Below are 17,182 nucleotides of genomic sequence, written 5' to 3'. Positions count from 1 at the left end.
TGAATTTGGTATCCCACCACGGTCCAGGTCGTGATTTCAGTATCATATGGAATGCAAATCTTTTATTTTAGTTTATTTTACTTCATTTTTAACCTTTTCCGGAGTTCCCCCTCCCCCTCCCGCTTCCCGTTGTGTGTCTGTGTTTTTTTTTACATTTTCACTTCTTTTATTAAGTTAAGCAGAGAGAGTTTGCACTAGTATATGTCTGTTCGTTTATCACGTATTTGTTCTCTGCTATTGTGCCCGACCTTTTGTAATGTCTTTGTAGTGTCTCTTGGTGCTAATGATTTTCATATCATGTCCTGTATTGGTTAGATGGTGTTTCAAGTATTCTGCAAATGTGGAATGATTTATATCATATTTCCAACACCTGATGTATTCTTTATATAATGTTTAAAAATTCCGTCGTGAAAATAATAATAATAAAGAAGGTTTGCATAATGACTTAAACATACCGAAAGACACACACACACACACACACACACACACAGACACACACACACACACACACACACACACACACACACACACATACGGGGATAGCAGGATGTAAAGTAATAATTATCAACACAAATTCGCATTTTTTTCTAGAACACAGGAAGCCAAAAGTAATGCGCAACCCAAAGTCTTTGGAAATTTAATTTAATACCCAAAACGTTATTGTCTTCCACTTACATTTCAGGTGTGAATGTGTCTGCTGTGCACTTATGAAGGAAAGGGGGCATTGAACACATGCCAAGTCCTGGTAATACGTAATGAAAGTCAGCTACCTGTTCGCATCGGCTTCTTTCGTATATTGGAATGCAACTCTCTGCTCACTGCCTGTAAGTAACACACAGCTCTGTAGGTGTCCATTTACAGGCACGATAAATGCTAAAAGATCTCTACTACATGTTACTGTTTGCTTTTTAATACACATAATAAGATACACAATACCATCAGATCATTCCAACCAGCTTTTATGTAGTAAACTGAATGAGATACTCCTAAATACTTAAGACGATTTCGCGTAGAAGCCATAAGGGTTAGTGACACACGAAGTTAGAGCCTTGTCATACGTTTCCCTTATCAGTCAAATGCATCCTTTCCTTATGTTTGCCAATGGTGGCTGGTCGTACTGTTCCGAAAAAGCAACAAAACTTCTAGCACCGGAGATCTGGAAAATATAGCGTAACTTAGAATATGCTCTGAACTGTTCATAGTAGAACAAAACTTCTGGAACACAGTATAATTATAGTTACGATAATAAACTACTCCGGGTAGTTCGGTAGCTTCTGTTCAAAAGTGTGTGTGTATGTGTGTGTGTGTGTGTGTGTGTGTGTGTGTGTGTGTGTGTGTGCATGCGTCTGTAAGAAAAGGAGAAAGTGTGGGGAAAATTTTTACTCATTCAGTGATAATCAGAACAAACGAAGAGTTGAAGAACCTTTTATTTGTAATTCCACATGTTAACAGAGTAAGAGTGACTTCGCATCACTTCAAGACACAGTGTGGATGGAGAAAAATCATTGCAGTGAAAATTATGAATTTTCAGATTGTGAATCTCTGGGACAGTATTCATGTGGGCGACATATCATGGCCGACTACTTCGTGTCAGCTGAATGGTGTGTGCAGCGCTTGGGTCGGCTCAGAAGGTGATGCCGCGCTGCTTCCAGGTCTCTGCGTGCTTCTTGGCGTACTCCCCAGTGGGGTCGAACTTGGCCTTCAGCTTGGCCCACTCTTCAGGGTACTTCTCCGTGACGTGCTTCAGGGTCTTGATAGCTCTCTCCAGCTGGCTGGGCGTGCAGTCCAGGCACCCGTTGGCCACAAATTTTGGCAGTCTCTCTGCAAGAAGAGCAAACGCATTAAAGTGACTGGCAGTCAGTTGAGGTTGTGGGATTGCTACACCATTACGAAAATGTATGATTTAAATGCATCCTTGCGTTAGTTGTAGTAACGGCTACACATTTCACAGTTACATGTACAGAATTTTTGTCTCTACTTTAAACATCATCGAAACAGAGAACCATGGAAGAAGAGCCAACAGTCCGATTCGATATTCCTAGATTACGGGAAAGCGTTTTACACAGTGTCCCTCTACAGACTAAGGTCCGAGTATCTGGAGTAGGTTCCCCGTGTTCTTCTGAGACAGTGGTGTCTCCTGGAGTGCCCCAGGGAAGTGTGACAAGTGGGGTCTTTTTCTGTACAGCGCGAAGAAAAAATGGTGCATTTCGAGGTCCGCATGCTATTCCTCATCCAGATTCAAGAGCCAAGATTAGCTAGAAAAATCATATTGAGTGCATTCTGAGGTAATAAGTACAAAAACGAGGAGCAGACAAGGCATCCATATCGCGCAACGCATAGAGCAACGTGTATCACTCCGCACTAGCGTACCAGGCGTTGTTGCTCACTGAGTACCCTGCTGGGACATCAAACCCACCTCCACCACCGAGCTATTGTTCAAATCCTCGTCAGGTTCGTTATTTATTTTCTTATTATTTTGGAGTCTGTGGTGCCACCGCCAGACACCACACTTGCTGGGTGGTAGCCTTTAAATCGGCCGCGGTCCGTTACTATTCGTTGGACCCGCGTATCGCCGCTATCAGTGATTGCAGACCGAGCGTCGCCACACGGTGGGTCTGGTCTAGAGAGACTGCCTAGCACTCGCCCCAGTTGTACAACCGACTTTGCTAGCGATGGGTCACTGACTACATACGCTCTCATTTGCAGAGACGACAGTTTAGCATAGCCTTCAGCTACTTCATTTTCTACGGCCTAGGAGGCGCCATATTCAGTTACTATGTCTTCTGAACAGATAATATTGTGACTCATGTACCGTCAAGAGCGACATTCATCATTAATGGATTAAAGTTAAGTATTTAACTAATTGCGTCCGCTTTCTGAATTCTAATTCCTGGTCATGTTCCAGACCTCACGTCAGTATAGTTCTTCCCCCCTCACGCCAGCCTGCGTGAGATAAAACGCGTGCATTTCGGCCTCCTCTAGTAACACGGTGTTGGCTATTCTGCCGACACAACAGAATCCATTTTCGAGTTCTCGTTTATAAGCAGGACATGATTTTGTCAGACCACAACAGCCTATCACACGACAATAGGACTCATTAAACTGCAGGCATCTGCCTACCAGCTGCGCAGACCGCAGCCATAGCTGGCCTTGTCAACATCATGTAGGATGGCATCCCAATGGAGTACACAAACGATGAAAATGTTTATATGCTTTCGGGGCGGGGTGCTGCTGCACGTGCATATATCCTCATAGGTATCATCCCGATAAGAATATTATCCGTCGCCTGGAGCATCGCCTTCTGAAAAACCATAATATTCGTTCTGAACTAATGGACAGTGGTCGTCCAAGGACTAGACGTACTCCACAAAGGACGCGGTTCTTGAAACAGTTCAACAGCGGCCTCGGTGAAGTACCCGTGATATTCCGAGGCACTTCCAAATATCTCTAAACTAGTTGGTTAAGTGTTTCACGGTGAAGAATTTCATCCATATCATAACACGTCAACTTAATACCAGCTGCCAGAAGTGTCTTTTGACGAGTGCAGTTTTGTGTATTGCTTTAGAACCAGTTGGAAAGTAATGAACATTAGAGAAACAACGCGAAACGGACTGACGAATCCAACTTCACTGGTGAAGGTATTTTCATATCACCTATGAGCGTGGCTTTCAAGCGCTTCTGTATCGTGTGTTTCTTTGCGATACTTTACCTGACATATTAGAAAACGATCCACTTGGTGTTCGGCAAATGCTGTGGTTTCAGCAGGATGGTGCACTGCCATGCTTTTGAGTGATTGTGAGTAACCATTGAAATGAAGCGTTTCCAGGTTCTGGGTACACTTAAAGAAATATGTTTGTAGTACTCCACCGATGCACACTATCTAACAGCTTACGGGCATTCCGATTCGACAGCGATAGGTGATGATGTGTTGCGTAGGCTCCAGAAAATTTTGACCCAGAGAGTGGTGAAGTGTCTGCAAATGCAAGGTGGTCGCTTAGAAAACCTTCTGTAAAGTGAACCTTGGTCATTAGTGGCCGTACCGGCTCTGTGATGACAATTCTGGACTTCTAATGTGCGGAATGGAATTATTGTGCGTTGTATCAAGCGTACTTTAGTGCGACGTACCTTTTGTGTTTTTGTACCTCACCGGATACAGACAAAGTCACAACTTCCGCCATTATTTTCTATTAGCTTAGTTTTATGGACGGAACAAAGTGATCATTTACGTCCATGTTATCTCTAACAGTTTAAATAAAGGTAACAGTAGCAGAAAGAAATACGCAGGATACTGCATTGTGGAGATGTAAATTGAATACAGTTTGATGCTTTAACTGCAAAACGAGTTTGGTTTGAACGTGACTCGATCATTGCCTCGCCTCACTGAGCTAATGGTACAGCCCCACAACAGCGCAGTATTCGTGCCGCCTGTTCTTGGCCACGCTACATGCAGTTACAGTGTTGCCAGAACCTCGCTTTTGGCCGCAATAGGTTTTGCTCGATACACTGCCGTCTTGAATTGTGATGAGAGGTAGCAAGCCAATCGCCAGGTGCTGCATTTCTACTTCATCCTGTTGATACATAAATGATCTGTCGAATAGGACGAGCAGCAGTCTGCGAATGTTTGCTTATGGAGCTCGAGTGTACAGAAAAGTATGATACAGGATGACTTAGACATAGTGGCGGATAAAGATTGGGGGCGCCACCCTCCCCCTACCTCCCCCCCCCCCCTCCCGGAGTCAGCACGCACGCTATTCGTTCGTTTCTTTCGTCAGTCGACTCGACTGAATAGAGTGATCGAGTATTCGTACTTTCCTATGTAGCACACGCGTCCGCGTCACTGTATTTTATACGTTTCTGTCTGGCACATAGATAACTAGCACCTACCTACAGAAAAGTCGCGGCCTTTCTAGTGATCTGGATACGTTATTCCGTCTGGCATTTGTACGAGAAAAGTCGCGAGTATTCTACTGTTTCCTTGTGCAGTGAACCTTCGATGTCGAGAACGAAGGACGATCGACTTAATGGATTAGCTCCGTTGAACACTCACACTGACATTGATTCTTCTATTGACGATATAATTAACCAATTTTCCAGGAAGAATAGCCGCATTGAATTCATCATTTATGGAAGAGAACGGCAATTGCAACTTTTTTATGTCATAAGATGGCATTGTCTTATATATGTGTGTAATCAGTTTAAATAAAAATTTGGGTGTGACTTGATTATTTTTTTTACAGTAAAACCAGAGGTAGCACAAGATATCTTTAGCGCCCCCTCCTTGAAGTTTTTCTGTATCCTCCACTGCTTAGACAATGCTTTTATTTGATTTGATGAAAGGCAGCTTCCCCTAAATGCAGAAAAGTGTAACTTATTGCAGAAGACTAAGAAAAAGAACGATGCTATTTTCGAATACAGTATTAGTAGTGTACTGTTTAATTAAGTTACATCGATAAAATATCTAGGCGCTGCGTAGCAAAGCCATATGAAGTGGAATTAGCTCATAAGGACGGTAACAGGGGAGGCGAATGGCCAGATTTGATTTATTGGGAGAATTTTCTGATACCGTAGCCCATCTATAAAGAAGGCCCTGTGTAGAACTCGTATGCAGTCTATTTGACAACTAATCGAGTGCTTGGCATTCCCAGCAAGGCGGATTAAAGGGGCGGGTTGCTAGAGTTGTTACCAATACGTTCAGTCGACAAGTAAGTATGACAGAGCTCATTCGTGAAGTGAAATGGGAGTCCCTGGAGAGAGGACGACTTAATTTCACGAAACCGTCTTCAGAATGATTAAAGAAGTGGCATTTACAGACGACTGCAGAACGATTCTACTGCCGTCAGCGTCCATTACGTGTAAGGGCCCAGAAGACAAGATAACAGAAATTCGGGCTCCTACGGAGGCATATAGGCAGTCGTTCTGTCTCGTTCCATTTATGAGCGGAAGAAGAAAGGAAATGACTAGTAGTGGCACACAGAACTCTCTGCCATGCACCACACCGCGGCTTGCGGAATATATATGTACAGGAACTGCAAGACACAAGCAACTCTTTTAATTACTAGGTAAAACAATAGAGCATGTAAGAAGAAACGAATAATGCGCTGATCAAACGCTCATAAGGCTGTAGACAGTAAAAGCAGCCGAAACATGGACGACATTCGCAGAAAAAGAATATACAATTATGGAAGTAAAATAATGGTCATTACTTTGAATAGTTGGAGTGCTAACCAAAACCATAGAGAAAACTACTGGCCAAATAACTACACTACTGGCCATTAAACTTGCTACACCACGAAGATGAAGTGCTATAGACGCGAAATTTAACCGACAGGAAGAAGATGCTGTGATATGCAAATGATTAGGTTTTCAGAGCATTCACACAAGGTTTGCGCCGGTGGCGACGCCTACAACGTGCTGACATGAGGCAAGTTTCAAACCGATTTCTCATACACAAACGGCAGTTGACTGGCCTTTCCTGGTGAAACGTTGTTCTGATGACTCGTGTAAGGAGGAGAAATGCGTACCATCACGTTTCCGACTTTGATAAGGGTCCAATTGCAGCCTATCGTGATTGCAGTTTATCGTATCGCGACATTGCTGCTCGCGTTGGTCGAGATCCAATGACTGTTAGCAGAATATGGAATCGGTGGGTTCAGGAGGGTAATACGGAACGCCGTGCTGGATCCCAACGGCCTCGTATCACTAGCAGTCGAGATGATAGGCATGTTATCCGCATGGCTGTAGCGGGTCGTGCAGCCACGTATCGATCCCGGAGTCAACAGATGGGGACGTTTGCAAGACAACAACCATCTGCACGAACAGTTCGACGATGTTTGCGGCAGCATGGACTATCAGCTCTAAGACCTTGGCTGCGGTTACCCTTGACGCTGCATCACAGACGGGAGCGCCAGCGATTGTGTACTCAACGACGAACCTGGATGCACGAATGGCAAAATGTCAATTTTTAGGATGAATCCTGGTTCTGTTTACAGTATCATGATGGTCACATCCGTGTTTGGCGACATCGCGGTGAACACACATTGTTAGCCTGTGTTCGTCATTGTCATATTAGCGTATCACCTGGCCTAATGGTATGGGATGTTATTGATTACACCTCTCGATCACATCTTGTTCGCATTGACAGCACTTTGAACAGTGGACGCTACATTTCAGATGTGTTACGACCCGAGGGTCTACCCTTCATTCGATCCCCGCGAAACCCTACATTTCAGCAGGATAATGCACGACCGCATGCTGCAGGTCCTGTACATGTCTTTATGGTTACAGAAAATGTTCGACTGCTGCCCTGGCCAGCACATTCTCCAGATCTCTCACCAATTGAAAACGTCTGGTAAATGGTCGCCGAACAACTGGCTCGTCACAATACGCCAGTCACTGTGGTATCGTGTTGAAGCTGCATGGGCAGCTGTACCTGTAAACGCCATCCAAGCTCTGTTTGCCTATGCTTCAATACTTCATTTACCAACGACCTCGCCAAACACTAATTGTGAAGCAAAATTGCAGTAACATGAGAAGAGCAGGAAATGCATTAGCAATTGCAGATTGTTGTCTCTAAAACATAAGACACAGATCCGGAAGCAAGTACTGAAGGCAAGAAAATGCGTTTACGAACTTCGATTGAAAACAATGTGATGGCAATTACATACCAAAATATTCAAAATCCCCATTAAACAGAGTGAACGTAGGTCATGGATGTTCTGAATTCTATGAAAAACCATACATGAACTGCAGTATACGCCTAAGAAATTTCAATGGGATTGCAGACTATAGTTTAGTCATTTGATAGGTAGGGCGGTAAAATATTGGTTCTTTGACATATTAAATGTAATTTACTGCAAGTGGAATTGGCTAATAATGGTTTTGAGTTCAACCACTGTTTAAGATACTACACAGAAATCAGGAGTTTTGATGAAAAAGTTTCATCATAAAGTGATCCACAAGATGTCAATAGCTGTGTTAGAAAAGTTAATGTATCGAACAAATAATTGAGGACGTAGGGTCCAAGAGCTACACTGAGATGAAGAGATGAGCGCAAGAGAGGAATTATTGGTGGGCCTCATCAAATCAGTCAGAGGGACTGATGTCCGAAAAGAGAAAGAGAGAGACGGGGGGGGGGGGGGGGGCAGGAGAAAGTCGAGGGGGTGGGGCGAGGAGAATTGCGATTCTCCACTTAAGAGTGGAGGCTACGAGTTAAGATTTACACTGAACACCGAGCACGCTGCGGAATAGTCCCATATTTGTCGCGAACCGCTGCGCAGTGACTGGGAAAGAGCATAGCTCACTCCTGTTTAGAAAAATGTCAAAGATCGGATGCACAGAATTACCTGCCAATGTCGCTGGCATGCGTTTGTAGTGGGATTAAGCAGCTTATGCCGGTCGCGGTGGCCGAGCGGTTCTAGGCGCTTCCGTCCGGAACCACGCGACTGCTACGGTCGCAGGTTCGAATCCTGCCTCGGACATGGATGAGTGTGTTGTCATTAGGTTAGTTAGGTTTAGGTAGTTCTAAGTTCTAGGGGACTGATGACCTCAGATGTTTACTCCCATAGTCCTCATAGCCATTTTAACCAAACAGCGTATAGTTAATTCAAATACTACGGCGTTCCTAGAAGATGACAGGTTTTTCTCTAGGAATCAATATGTTTTCAGAACAGCTTGCTTTGTTCGTACATGACACGAAGGCGAACGTCTTGTTTACGTTTCCTAGATGTCCGAAGGCCTTTCGACATTACACGACATAGTCGATGACTAAGCGAGATTCTATCATATATCTTCGTTGATATTTGATTGATTTGAGGAATATTAGATGCAAGGAACTCAGTATGTTGTAATAGACGGTAGTTGTTTAACAGAACGGAAGGAAAGTCGGATGTACCACAAAGAAGCATTGTAGGAGCTCTAATGTTTAGTGACGGATCGGACACGGTCAGCAACACTATTAGGTTATTCGCTAATCTTATTGTTGCCTACAGGAAAGTATCTTCTCTGGACAACCGTAAAGAAATGCGTAATATTTGGAAAGATTTCTTCTTGGTCTATTGAATGGCAGTACTCTTCAATTATAGATAAATGCAGTATAACGACTAAACAAGAGAGAGAATTCGATAGTATCTTAGTATAAGATTTGTGGTAAACAATTTGAGCTCTACATATGTTTAAAGTATTTATTCGTAATACTAAGGACGCAGACAGTTAGGTAAAACCAGTAATAGGGAAGACTAACGGAAGACATATTTGCTGGAAGTATTCTGGCAAAGTGCAATGTTGTGGATGTGAAGGGGAATGCAAACAAGGTGTTCGTCCGCCCATTGTTAGCCTGTGTTCGTCATTGTCATAATGGCGTATCACCTGGCGTGATGGTATGGGGTTTTATTGGTTACACTTCTCGGTCACCTCTTGTTCGCATTGACGGCACTTTGAACAGTGGACGTTACATTTCAGATGTGTTACGACCCGTGGCTCTACCCTTCATTCGATCCCTGCGAAACCCTACATTTCATCAGGATAATGCACGACCGCATGTTGCAGGTCCTGTACAGGTCTTTATGGTTACAGAAAATGTTCGACTGCTGCCCTGGCCAGCACATTCTCCAGATCTCTCACCAATTGAAAACGTCTGGTAAATGGTCGCCGAGCAACTGGCTCGTCACAATACGCCAGTCACTACTCTTGATGAACTGTGGTATCATGTTGAAGCTGCATGGGCAGCTGTACCTGTAAACGCCATCCAAGCTCTGTTTGCTTATTCTTCAATACTTCATTTACCAACGACTTCGCCAAACACTAATTGTGAAGCAAAATTGCAGTAACATGAGAAGAGCAGGAAATGCATTAGCAATTGCAGATTTGAACCATTATCGGCTGTATGCTGGAATGTGGATAATGTGTCACAGCCTGCACTCGTACATCACGTATAGTCCTTTCCAGGAAAGACATACTCCGAAGTGACAAAAGAAATGGGATACTTCCTAATATTGTGTCGCACCTCCTTATATCCGGAGTAGTGGAGCAACTCAACGTGGCGTGGACTCAACAAGTCGTTGGAAGTCCCCTGCAGAAATACTGAGACGTGCTGCCTCTACAGCCGTTCATAATTGCGAAAGTGATGCCAGTGAAAGATTTTATGCACGAACTGTTCTTTCGATTATGTCCCATAAATCTTCGATGGGATTCCTGTCTTGTGATCTGGGCGGTGAAATCATTCAATTTAACTGTTTTTCTTTTTTTTTCATTTGAACCGATCAATGACTGGAAATGTTTATCTTTGTCTGCTTGGAGACCATTTGTAGACATTCATGGACTTCAGAATTTTTACAATGCGCCATGTCTCCCTCCGGGGTGCAGTTTTTCGCAATTGGTTTGAAGAAGGCTGCCGCTTCTGATGTCTGGGAGATGGTCATCAATCGCAGTGACTTCAGTGAAACTATAGTCTTTGAATAAAAGTGTCATTTCTGTTCGTCTCACTGCGTATTTCGTTTAGTTACCTTCTGTGCCGTGCTGTACTATACTGTAGCTGTTCTTTCCATGTTTGGTCCAAGTTTCATACAGCTTTGTTACTTGCCAATAACACATCATGCGAGAGTTACTTCTTTCCTTAAGTTTTTTGTAGTACAGACCAATGAAATGAACTATGTTTTTAAAATTATGACTTAATAACATGCGCAGTGAACAGTAATAACAAAATACAAGGGACACTGCATGGCTAGAACGCACCAGTAGACCCAGAAGAAGCCCGCTGCAACCGTGGCCGAAACTTAGGTTTTCTCCAGCAGTAGTTTTATACAATATGACGGGGGTACCATACCCAAAAACTTTTATGTCGACTAGTACAGAAGTAGTGACAATTCTTACCCAGTACCTGAAATGAAACACATCCTCGGAACCCATAGTTTGAGACATTTAATCGTGTATGAGTGCGGAGACAATTCATACAAGTCTACAAATAAATATGTGGAGTAAATCTGCGTAGTGAAATGTCTCGTAATACGTGTCCTGCTCTGCACTTTGCAAAGAGTACGTAGATTCTGGCCGCAGCGAATCAGTCTAATTAAATTTTCCCCTTCCGAAAGTATTACCTACGTTGTTGGCCAATTGTAGGAACTGGCAATTCCTCGTCATGGATGGTAGCCCCTGTATTCCACTCGCTGGCGTTTATAGACGTTACAAAAATAACATTCAGAGATTTTAGTAAATACTGTATACCGCAGCTATTGCGTAATACCACTGTTAAGCCTACTGCGTAATGGCAAACACTTCACGCCATACAACATATATTTCATTTGACACAGCTAATTGCTTAACTAAGTGCTACAAATAATTTTCCATGGTAGCATAAACACTGAGAGTCCGGCAGGTGCAGTTTAAAGATAAAGATCGTAACATAATCTTATTACATCTCTATCAAAAAGTTACATCTTTTGAAAATTCATTTAACACGTATGTAACGCTATTTTCAATGTAATTATAACCTGTACTTGTGAAATTCTGCTACTGTTTGAATATATTACGCAGTCTGCATTCCACATTAATGGCACCTTGAATGCAGCGTCTTAACTAGAGCGTACATATTGAACGAGATTTACACGTGAAGAACATTCGTTCTGAGTTAGTGTAATTATCGTTTTGCTATATCAATAGGAAAGAGCAGCATAAAAACAATTTTCTAAAAGATCACATACTAAATTAATGAAGAGTGAATACATTTCTGACTAGTATTAAAATTCCGGAAGTTGATCATGGAATTAGAGGCCTCTTTTAGAAATGAGTCTCAATAGATTACACACTCGTGATTAAATGGAATCTTTTAACAATGATAATTTTGCTTATTCAAATTACTGGGACGTATGCCAATCAGTTCGTCAACATCTAACCCGAATTCACATCAAGCAAATTTTTGGGAATACCTGGTAACTGGCTGTGTTATCACATTCCTACCAAAATGAGTAGAGCCTACTTGTCACAGTTCTTTAGTAACATCCCAAATGAAATTATAGAATGCAATAAGTGTCTCACTATCACATGAAGGTATAGTAATAGGGTGAATTTTTGGAAAACTCATTGCTATGAAATTCCCTGGCAAATATACGATTCATTCTGGGGAACAGCCTCAGGCCCCGTGTCATATGTAGCTAGTTACTGATACAGACTAGCCAGATTGTTCGGGTAAGTCGACGAGATGTAACATGAGAAATATTGTCAGCGTGTACAGTAGCCACACATGGGTTTTATATGTCTGCGTCTGTGTATGGGTGTGTGTGTGTGTGTGTGTGTGTGTGTATGTGTGTGTGTGTGTGTGTGTGTGTGTGTGTGTGTGAAGCTGGGAAGCAGCTGTTTCGGACATACTGTGACCGCTTCTATACCCGGATCGCTTGTCTCACTCAGTCCAGAAAACATCGAGAGAGTTGTGTATACAAATTCGCGGGATAATAGCCAGACTATACCGTCCTATCCATTTCAAATCGTTTGATCACAAACTGCTGGTGTTGTGGGTATGTATCTGCACAACATGTAACGGAATATGAGGGAGAGCAATAGAGTTGACCAGTAAGTTGTAACGGAATATGAGGGAGGGCAATAGAGTTGACCAGTAAGTTGGACCATCTCCAAATACGAAATTCAGCAAAAAGAAGTTGAAACGTAAATCATTCTTTGGACAATATGTCAGTCGCATAATATGAATGATAAGCACTCAGTGTTGATAAAAGTGCTCCCAGTTAAAAAATGTGGGAAGTTGCTTGGTTAGACGAAATATTTGCATTGATTTAAGGTACAGACTGAAGAAAACGGTATTCACAAAGGGTGATTGTAATATCTCTGAGCTAGTGTGAAGACAATAACGTGCGAACTTACTACACACGTTATAGTCACATTAAAGTGGCTAAAGTCTATGTCCGACGTCATGTGCAATAAGGTGGATATGCAAAGTGTCTCGAGGGACGCGGAAAACTGTGCATTCGTTGCCGTAATGCGGAAACGCTTGGATTTATCGACGTCCAAAAGGGCGTGATCATTGACTTTTGAGTCAGGGGTGGAAGAATTTCTGAAATGGTTAAGTTTGTAAAATTATCGGGTGCCACTGTAAGTAAAGTGTACCATACATGGGAAAACGGCGCTATCCGAGGTAACTGTGATGCACCACAGGACATAGAGGACAGGGGTGAATTACGGCTGCGGAGATTTGTACCGGAGAATAGACGAATGACATTACTAGCAGTGAGAGGAAGTAAGTACCTTGTATAAATCTCAGAGCAGAGTCACTTACATGGGAGGCATTAGTTTTCACTCTACCGGTGCCTGTCATTCGACGTCGGGATGTTTTTGAGACCATTAGTTGCAGGAATGGGACATCCTTCCTCTCCGTTTGCATCCACTTTCTACCTGCTATAAAACAGCTTGCAGCTAACGCTACACATCACCGCCCTCTACCCACACGCATAAGCCGATGAATGCCATCCGTCACCGAGGCCTAATCTACCTTTTCGTTTCATTTTGCTCAATGCAGATATTCCTGCAGGTAACCTTGTTCTCAGGCTTACGCAGTAACATTTTTACATAAAACTCTTGAAGACCTCTGAGCCACCAACAAATTTACTGAACGCTCATAATCTCTAACATAGACAAATTGACTGCTGTCCCAGTTATCTTGTACTAAAGTACCAACCGCCTCATTTCGTTTGAGCGCGTGTATAGCAGTTGCATCCAATACTACAGTAGTGTGCTGAATTCACTTCACTCCATCTGTTAAACGTAAAAGTGAAAGAAACTAGAAACAGAGAAAAGAGGGCAATTGAAAGTATTGTTGTCTCTAAAAAAAAAGACACAGATCCGGAAGCAAGTACTGAAGGCAATAAAATGCGTTTACGAACTTCGATTGAAAACAATGTGATGGCAATTACATACCAAAATATTCAAAATCCCCATTAAACAGAGTGAACGTAGGTCATGGATGTTCTGAATTCTATGAAAAACCATACATGAACTGCAGTATACGCCTAAGAAATTTCAATGGGATTGCAGACTATAGTTTAGTCATTTGATAGGTAGGGCGGTAAAATATTGGTCATTTGACACATTAAATGAAATTTACAGCAAGTGGAATTGGCTAATAACAGTTTTGAGTTCAACCACTGTTCAAGATACTACACAGAAATCAGGAGATTTGATGAAAAAGTTTCATCATAAAGTAATCCACAAGATGTCATTAACTTTGTTAGAAAAGTTAATGTATCGAACAAATAATTGAGGACGTAGGGTCCAAGAGCTACACTGAGATGAAGAGATGAGCGCAAGAGAGGAATTATTGGTGGGCCTCATCAAATCTGTCAGAGGGACTGATGTCTGAAAAGAGAAAGAGAGATGGGGGGGGGGGGGAGAAAGTCGAGAGGGTGGGGCGAGGAGAATTGCGATTCTTCACTTAAGAGTGGAGGCTACGAGTTAAGATTTACACTGAACACCGAGCACGCTGCGGAATAGTCCCATATTTGTCGCGAACCGCTGCGCAGTGACTGGGAAAGAGCATAGCTCACTCCTGTTTAGAAAAATGTCAAATGATGCTCAGAATTACCAGCCAATGTCGCTGGCATGCGTTTGTAGTGGGATTAAACAGCTTATGCCGGTCGCGGTGGCCGAGCGGTTCTAGGCGCTTCCGTCCGGAACCGCGCGACTGCTACGGTCGCAGGTTTGAATCCTGCCTCGGACATGGATGTGTGTGTTGTCGTCAGGTTAGTTAGGTTTAGGTAGTTCTAAGTTCTAGGGGACTGATGACCTCAGATGTTTACTCCCATAGTGCTCATAGCCATTTTAACCAAACAGCGTACAGTTAATTTAAATACTACGGCGTTAATAGAACAAGACAGGTTTTTCTCTAGGAATCAACTGGTTTCAGAACTGCTGGCTTTGTTCGTACGTGACATGAAGGCGAACGTCTTGTTTACGTTTCCTAGATGTCCGAAGGCCTTTCGACACTACACGACATAGTCGATGACTAAGCGAGATTCTATCATATATCTTCGTTGATATTTGATTGATTTGAGGAATATTAGACGCAAGGAACCCAGTATGTTGTAATAGACGGTAGTTGTTTAACAGAACGGAAGGAAAGTCGGATGTACCACAAAGAAGCATTGTACGAACTCTAATGTTTAGTCGACGGATCGGACACGGTCAGCAACACTATTAGGTTATTCGCTAATCTTATTGTTGCCTACAGGAAAGTATCTTCTCTGGACAACCGTAAAGAAATGCGTAATATTTGGAAAGATTTCTTCTTGATCTAATGAATGACAGTACTCTTCAATTATGGATAAATGCAGTGTAACGACTAAACAAAAGAGAGAATCCGATGGTATCTTAGTATAAGATTTGTGGTAAACAATTTGAGCTCTACATATGTTTCAAGTATTTAGTCGTAATACTAAGGACGCAGACACTTAGGTAAAACCAGTAATAGGGAAGACTAGCGGAAGACGTATTTGCTGGAAGTATTCTGGCAAAGTGCAATGTAGTGAATATGAAGGGGAATGCAAACAAGGTGTTCGTCCACCCAAGTCCAGAACACTGTTCCAGTGTTTGGGATGCTTGAATAGCAGGCGTGCCCAGAGACGTCGGCTGAATTAATGGACACGCTGCTAAGAACTTTACAGGGTGTTCAGCTCTTCTGGCAGGGTACCAGAAAAATTTCATTTTAGCGCAGTCATACTGCAGGGAAATTATTCTGGATTATGCCCGTCTATTTACCGTTGCAGCAGGCCCCGACATTCTGTTTATGGACGACACATTCTGTTTATGGACGACAATGCCCGCCCATACAGGACACTTAGCTGTCGGACACACTGAAAGAGAAGATGCTGACCTTATGGATTGGTCTTCGTAACCCCGGAACCTAAACCAATAGGGCATACCTGGGATGCTCTTGGCAGACGTTTTTCTCAACGAATACCCCATCCACATACCATGCAAGGACTGAAAACCACGTTGAGAGAGGAACGGGACAATGTACTCGAAGGACTCCTCAACAGTTTGGTAGCCAGTATGAATAACAGGTACAAAAATTTCAGTGTCTCAGGAGGCCATATTCCTAACTGAGAGTCCGATATCGACCTGTACGTTGAGAACCCAACCCGCGTCAAACATGAACGTTATTTATGTCTGTTATCCTGCTTTTGTAGGTGGTGAAGTCTGTACCATTCTTCCTTATAAATATTGCACTCAACCACTATTACGTATGCACTTGTCATTTCCTGTGATTGTCCCTGTCCAACAATGAACTGCCAGTCAGTGTAATTAGGACTTCCAGTATTTTTCAAAAGAGTGCAACATTTTCCCTCCATGTATACTAAACAAGTCTAGCACCCAAGATTTAGTTCCATCAGTCATCGGTGACAAGTGTTGCCACTCACTGTATTACCAGCACTGAAGCTATTTATCTGCTACGCATTACCTGAAAGAGAGATGAAAGAGCTTCAGTACTCACTTTTGATTTCTTTCCCCTCGTTGGTGCACCTGCCCTCGTCCGCATCGAGCATACACTGGATGTAGGATTTCAAGAGACGTTCGTTGTTGAGCACTTCGTCCACGTTGAAGCTGTCTAGCTTGTCCTGCGGTGCAGCCTCCATGCAGAGAACAAACAGCCCCAAGAGGCAGCACAGGACTAGCTTTCCGGCCATGGCTAGTGAGTCTGAGTCTTGAGCGCGAGCAGTACTCCCTGCCGTAGACAGACGACACCTCCTCTTATAGAGCCTGGCGTGAGTCTGCACACGTGACTCAGCAGGGGGAACGCAGGAAGTGGCACTTGCACTCGTCACACTGAAAAACCTATGTCAATTCATAAGTGCCGTCCGTGACCTTGTCATGATAAGTATCGTTGCGTGACTGTACCTTTTCACGAAAGAACTCCGAGTTTTTCGTTTTTACACTTCTTACAACGAGACTTACATCACAGCAAGTGACACACGTCGTCTTTATGCAGCTCCAGTCGAATCTGCGAACAAATAAAAGTAAAGCTGGTTTGAACATTTTATTTATTTCATTTATTTAGTGTAATTGTTAAGAAATTAATATGTTTTACGTTTTCAAAACATAAATAATAACAAATAAACATCTACCTTACGGAACTGCCACCATCTGGTGCAGTGTGTTACTACGATATGCTATTGAGAACAACACTGGG

At 42.9% G+C, this 17,182-nt stretch overlaps 1 protein-coding gene across 1 annotated transcript; it reads right to left on the bottom strand.

The window, feature by feature from the left end:
- Positions 1 to 1,411: 1,411 nt before the first annotated feature.
- LOC124798223 (ejaculatory bulb-specific protein 3-like) lies at positions 1,412 to 16,731 on the bottom strand. The gene is made up of 2 exons (XM_047261534.1): positions 16,487 to 16,731; positions 1,412 to 1,821 (listed from the first exon to the last, which is right to left on the bottom strand). The coding sequence occupies exons 1-2, from the start codon at positions 16,677 to 16,679 to the stop codon at positions 1,625 to 1,627; spliced, it is 390 nt and encodes a 129-aa protein (XP_047117490.1). The 5' UTR covers positions 16,680 to 16,731; the 3' UTR covers positions 1,412 to 1,624.
- Between the last annotated feature and the right edge of the window lie 451 nt (positions 16,732 to 17,182).

Source organism: Schistocerca piceifrons, chromosome 5, assembly GCF_021461385.2.
Source record: "Schistocerca piceifrons isolate TAMUIC-IGC-003096 chromosome 5, iqSchPice1.1, whole genome shotgun sequence".
NCBI classification, from domain to species: Eukaryota; Metazoa; Arthropoda; class Insecta; order Orthoptera; family Acrididae; genus Schistocerca; species Schistocerca piceifrons.
The sequence above is the reverse complement of the archived record's forward strand: the minus strand, read 5'-3'. Positions and strand labels throughout refer to the sequence as shown.

Coding starts and splice junctions, on each gene's coding strand:
- LOC124798223 (XM_047261534.1), bottom strand. CDS start 16,679: ATGGCCGGAAAGCTAGTCCTGTGCTGCCTCTTGGGGCTGTTTGTTCTC. Junction 1,822..16,486: donor CGAGGGGAAAGAAATCAAAA/GTGAGTACTGAA, acceptor CTCTTCTTGCAG/AGAGACTGCCAAAATTTGTG.